The sequence below is a fragment of the Otolemur garnettii genome, unplaced genomic scaffold (assembly GCF_000181295.1).
Source record: "Otolemur garnettii isolate 467f Iridium unplaced genomic scaffold, OtoGar3 scaffold00187, whole genome shotgun sequence".
Classification (NCBI taxonomy): domain Eukaryota; kingdom Metazoa; phylum Chordata; class Mammalia; order Primates; family Galagidae; genus Otolemur; species Otolemur garnettii.
In genome coordinates, this window is record NW_003852582.1 from 897,220 (window position 1) to 903,721 (window position 6,502).

At 40.0% G+C, this 6,502-nt stretch overlaps 1 protein-coding gene across 1 annotated transcript in view; it reads left to right on the top strand.

Annotated features, from left to right (window-relative positions):
• MYO3B (myosin IIIB) overlaps positions 1–6,502 on the top strand; it is a 429,342-nt gene that overhangs the window by 186,669 nt on the left and 236,171 nt on the right. Inside the window, exons 8-9 of the mRNA XM_012812078.1 lie at positions 5,038–5,134; positions 6,058–6,174. Coding sequence (XP_012667532.1) covers positions 5,038–5,134; positions 6,058–6,174 — 214 coding nt within the window. The remainder of the gene's footprint in view (positions 1–5,037; positions 5,135–6,057; positions 6,175–6,502) is intronic.

Here is a 6,502-nt window from a genome sequence, read left to right on the forward strand (position 1 = left end):
CTTTGGTGTAGTGCTATAGTAATTTACTCTACCCTCAGTTTTCAGTAATGTTCTCCTTATTATATGGAGTCCATTGACTATAGCATTAGGTCCACGGCCATAGAAGCCTTTGTCTTAGACTCTTGAGGACCACCATCTTGGAGCCTGGACCTATTCTCTCATTCCCTATTTGCTTTTTTCCCTCCACCTCCAACAAATTTTACTTTCTTTTATTTTTTGGAATCTGGAGGGAGTGTCAGTCATTCTCCACTCCTTCCAATTCCACTCCAAGATAGAGGGGAGGGCCCTGATCCCAGGTATGGAGTTGCTGAGGCAGAGGAGACCTTAACAATGGTCCTGCTACAGGGTGACTGCCTAAGAGGCCAGCAGGCATTTCTCAGGGCAGAGATCAACCTCTCACTAGCATATTGCTTGTATTATTAGGCTAAAAGAGTTTGTTTCCTGTCCACCCTTGAGTTATGATTTAGAACAACTTCTTCTATTGCTTTGTTCTTTTCTTTTTTTTGAGACAGGGTCTTTATTGCCCCCCATAGAGTGCTGTAGTGTTCACAGCTCACAGCAACTTCAAACTCTTGGGTTCAAAGGATTCTCAGCCTCCTGAGTAGCTGGGACTATAGACACCTGCCACAGTGCCTGACTATTTTTAGAGATGGAGTCTCGCTCTTGCTCAGGCTGGTCTCAAACTCATGAGCTCAGGCAATCAACCCACCTCGGCCTCCCAGAGTGCTAGGATTACAGATGTAAGCCACCGTGTCTCGGTATTGCTTTATTCTTCATCATAGTTGGGGAGTGAAGAGAAGACACATCCTGACACACCAGTGTGAAGTTCCTGCACCCCCGTTTGTCCCTACCTGCATGGAAGTCTCCATTAACACAGGAGTAATTAGTTGGTAGACTGGAAAAGGTTTCCCTTTTGGGTAAAATACATATTTGCCAAGTCGTTCATAGGACTAGCCACCAAATAAAGAACTTGGCAGGCCCAGTGATGGGATATTGAAGAGCATTCACAAAAATGGTTTTAACCATGATGTAGGCATAGAGATTAAACTACAGTGAAAGCAGCAACACTTTAGGAATTTTTTTCATGACAACAATTCCTCTGGTATCGGAACCTGTTTGGTGCCCTCTAAAGCTCCTTTCCCACTCACTGGATGGGCCAAAGACATTCCATAGAAATCCTCACCCTCTACCTCATCTGTGCCCACTGTTGTCTTAGGGGACCTCCTAGCCTCTCACCTACTCTTCAAATTGCTTTCTTTTCTTTTCTTTTCTTCTTCTTCTTCCTCTTTTTTTTTTTTTTTTTGAGACAGAGTCTTACTCTGTCACCCTGGGTAGAGTTCTGTGTGGCATTATAGCTCACAGCAACCTCATACTTTTGGGCTCAAGTGATCCTCTTGCCTCAGCCTCCTGAGTAGCTGGGATGACAGGCACCTACTACAACATCTGGCTAGTTTTTCTACTGTAGTAGAGATGGGGCTCTCACTCTTGCTCAGTCTGGTCTTGACTTCCTGAGCACAGACCATCCACCTGCCTGGGCCTCCCAAAGTGCTGGGTAAGGCGTGAGCCACTGCACCAGCCTCGCATCCTTTTCTTACTCGCTGCCCACTTCCTTGCACTTGATGTTTCAGTCTTGCCTTCATTTTCACCTTACTTGGGTCATGGATTCAGATACCAGTTTCCCCTTCACCTGATCCCTAAAAACTATGGCCAACCCTAGGGTCTAAATCTTTCCCATCAACTACCACACCAAACTCAAACTCCAAGAACCAGTTCACGTCAGAGCTTCCCCTCCAAGTTCCAGCCTTTAAATTCCGTTCATCTGAGAATCCAAACTTGGCAGCCAGCATACTTAGAGCCTCACAAAGACAAGTAGCAAATCTAACAAAAGGCAATATAGACTTGCTGGAATTTGAAAATGTCTTCTGAGCCATTAAAATGATAATACTTCACTATATACTTTTGATTTCATAGAATGCTTTTGCTGTTTGTTCATTTATCTTTCTCTCCATTCTTCTAAGCTTTGATACTTAATCCAAGTAACTTTTAGTTGAAGTTCTGTCATTTTCACGTTAAACAAGGAATTCTTCAGCAAAAATTAATAATAGATGCTGTTCTCAAGTAAGGCACTAGATGGAGCAGGTGAATTTGAAGGAAATTTTAAGTGTGTATTTACTGGTGACAATACATTGTTTGACTCAATGAAACTGAAAAATGTTTAAACAAAATTTATTTTCATTAATCTCAAAAAATAGAGAAACATAAGGCAATATAACGTTTTCATAAATGTATGTAAAATCTAGGATATATTTTTAAAAGAGATTAAAATTGAAATAAATAATATTTATTCTCTCCAGTGGACCCTTTAAACTTAGACATAGCCAAAGGAGAAAAATAAAGCAGGCAGCAGTTTCCGAAGAATACTCGTTGGGGACGACCAAGAAAAGGTTGCAGATTTTTTTTTTTTTTCTGGTTGGGAAAAAGGTCTTTATCAGCATGCAACTACCTTGCACGGATGTTAACTTCTAGATTGCTTACCTCAATTTGGGGGACAAATAACTCTAAAGAATGTGATCGATTGCAAGCAGGGGAGGAGGTCACACATTGCAAATAACAGCACGTAAAATCATTTAAAAGTTGTTAATTATAGTGGGGACGATTTTGATAAAAATCAAGCTCAGATTTACAGACAGCACCTGCCTGATTCTGGGAACCTAAATCTATGAGACAGACAGCTAGATCAGTGGAGCCTACAGACGCTATGTTGCGGGCTCAGAACATTTTTGATACTTATAATGTATTCTGTTACGTTCACCTGTAAAATCACAACTTCTACTAGAGTATATCTCTTTGTGAGACCCTAAGTGAGGTCTTGTCAGTGTTTCCATTTTTAAATGGCTATAAAAAACGTCACCCAACACGAAGCTTGACCTCCCTGTGTGTAGTTCAGGCTGCCTGTAAGGCCAGGTCAGGAGTTATGGGAGGAGAAAAGCCCTGGAAAACTCATCATTGGTTCAGTGGTATTTTGAATTCTGATTGCCTTCCCCCATCTGCCAGATTCTGTTTACTTCTGAGTCCTGAGATACCTGCCCCATGCATTCTGTGCAGGGTATTTAGTTACGCTCAGTGGCGAATAAGAGTCGAGAATGCTTATTTCGTCTTAACGAGAACCAGATCTGTGGATCATTTTTGAAATCCTGATTTTCTTTGTCAAGTGATAAGTAGAATAAGCTCTGACTTAGCTTATCTCATACCATTTAAAGAATTTAGGAGATAAACTAACTGAATTTAATATGAGAATTTAATTACTTCATAAAAATGCCTTGCAGTATTTTTGCGATGAGCTTCAAGGAAAATGATTCTTAGGTTTTATGTGAAGGAGATTTTGTCAGAAATGTGCATTCTCTTGCTATTTTATGTAGCCAAGTGGCCAGCTAGAAGTAGGTAGCAGCTCTGAATTTAAAAAAATAGATGTTACAAACCAATTGATTTCTCTTTGAGCTCACCAATATGTAAAAACACAGATGAAAAAAGTGTTCTCTTTAATAATAATAAATGTTTACGTTATAAATTTGATTTTATTAAATGAAATTAAGTTTCTTCTATTTCAAACTTTATGTGAATTAGCAGCAAAACTGGTTCTAGCACTCGAGATGACTATGTAGTATGCTTCAAAAATCCCTTTTCAAATCTATTGTTGATGGGATTGGAAAGTAAGATTTAATTTAATAGGCTAGAGAGAGGAAAAAAAGTTGCTGTTTTATTTGCCTACTTCTATTGTAATAACCTTAAGATTCAGGATACAGAACTATATGTTTGCTTCTTCCTTTGTCCCTACAAAGGATCTTGCTACGTGTAAAACGCATGTAGCAAGATCCCATGACTTCTGCATGGTATTTACAGCTGAACTTTCAGTCAAAAGCCAACTTCTGGGACCTGGCTGGGTGGGCTAATACTAATGGGTGACATCCTTGTAAGCTGTGATGATGGTGGACATAAAAAGTGATGAGAGCCAGGCATGCTGGCTCATGCCTATAATCCCAGCACTCTGGGAAGCTGAGATTGGAGAATTATGTGAGGTCAGGAGCCTAGAGATCAGCCTGAGCAATATAGCAAGACCCCATCTCTACAAAAGAATAGATTAGCTGGGTGTGGTGGTGGATGACTGTAGTCTCAGTTTCTTGCAAGGCTAAAGCAGGAGGATCACTAGAGCCCAAGAGTTTGTGAAGCTGCAGTGAGTTGCAATGCACTCTAGCCTGGGCAAGACTTTTTTTGTTTGTTTTGTTTTGTTTTTTGAGACGGAGCCTCAAGCTGTGGCCCTGGGTAGAGTTCTATGGCATCATAGCTCACAGCAACCTCCAACTCCTGGGCTTAAGCAATTCTCTTGTCTCAGCCTCCCAAGTAGCTGGAACTTCAGGAGCCCACCACAATGCCTGGCTAGTTTTTGGTTGTACTTATCGTTGTTGTTTGGCAGGCCTGGGCTGTGGTGTATGTGGCTCTGGTGTATGTGGCTAGCGCCTTAGCCGCTTGAGCTACAGGCACCGAGCCAAGAGTTTTCTTTTTTTAAGTGACAAGGAAGAACCAAGCAGTGGTGGCTTCTCTGCTGGGAAATTTAGAATACACAGGAGGACATTTTACAGGTGATTTTGTTTAGTTTATGGTATTACGAGTAATGTATGGAGTTATGCAAATTATTGATTCCAAATTTTGACAAGGATGTAAGAACAGTACTTGGTACATTTTTTCCATCTTCTTGTATTTCTTGCATCCCCTCCTATATGTGCTGTCCCAGCCACCTGTGAGCTATGTAGATCAATCACAAGTGATTCTTTTATAGATGAAGAAAACTGAGATACTGGATGTTAAGGGAATGGCTATAATTTCCTACAGGCGCCTGGAGTACACTTGCTCTCCCTATCCCTGTCTCTCAAGTCTCTGAACATGTCGTGTGAGAAGATTGTGAAGGAGCCATTCTTGTTGCCCCCCTTCTGCTGCATTATTTGCTGTCTTAATGGAAATATTCTCTTGATACATTTGTAGGCATGAGAGGATGCATACCAGAAGACCCTACCGTGTGGAGGATGCTGAAAAATACTGCCTTGAGGATGATTTGGTCAATCTAGAGGTTCTGGATGAGGTACCAAATATCCAGTAGACAAATCTCATGGATGAAATTTGTTTCATGTGAACACTCTGACCTTTCTCTTGCAGACCATGTTCTCCTAAGGTCATTTGAAAATGTAATTGTTTGTGTAGCCGTGGGGTGAAGCTCAGGGAGCCTTCAGTCTCTCCACCTATGGTCCTATCTTATGTTCATTTACAGTTCCTAGAGGGATAAAGAGAATTTGGATTTTTCCAGTCAAGATTTTTATATCATAGGCCTAAAAGATGGATTTTTATCAGCTGAAATTGTTTCCTGTGTAATAAAAAATTATAATTAACTCTTAAGTTAATACAGTTGTTCTTCATAAAGAGGCGCTTCATTTAGGGAAATAGTGGAGTTAATACAGCTTGAATTCTACATTTGAAAACTGTGATAATCCCCATTCAAAATATGCATGTTTAATAGAGCTGTTAATTGCGCTGGGTCTGTTTATACTACATCTAACTCTGGGGACTTTCAGTTTCAATGCCTGAACCACCACCTAGATTTTACATGTAATGCTTTGAGAAATGAAGTTACCTTTTTTTTTCCTGTGCTTTGTCAATAGGAATAGCCTATTATATGTTGGTATACAATTCTAAATACAACATATTGATTAGTTGAGAAGGTTTTTTTCATAATACAAATAAAAACTGTATTGGATACCTCAAAATGTTTTAGCAAATTCTAAGTAGGCCTAATTCCTTCAGTATATTCCTATTTTCTCTTCTTTAAAGGTGATATTGGAATCATTTAATGATTTAGAATCACTAGGGTAACTGTGTAACTGTATGATGTAAACAGACTATGTTCGTCTTTTAGGGAAATATCCTTATAAGCATAAATTGGTTGTCCTTTTATTAGGATCTCTCTTTCGATTGGAAATAACGTTTACTCTCCACGCTATCCCTTCTTAGGATACAATTATTCATCAGTTGCAGAAACGTTATGCAGATTTGCTGATTTACACATACGTTGGAGACATCTTAATCGCCTTAAACCCATTCCAGAATCTAAGCATATACTCTCCACAGGTAAGGGATGATTTATGAGCATACTGCTCCCTCATAGGAAGCTAAGAATCATAAAGGCAAATGAAAAGAAGAAAAAAGTAAGAATAAAATTAAGCTACCCTAGAGGTGTACACCCAAAACAACATAGATAATAATGCACCACAGATGGAATTCTGACATTTTATGGGTACCTCTTAAAGCAAGCTGTAACAATAATAGCTAATAGTTATTGAGGGCTGACTGCATGCCTGGCACTGGGCCACTTCACTTCCTTCTCACAACCCTGTGTGTCCGGTACAATTGTTAATCCTAGCTGGCAGACGAGGAGACTTAGCACATGGTGAACTCC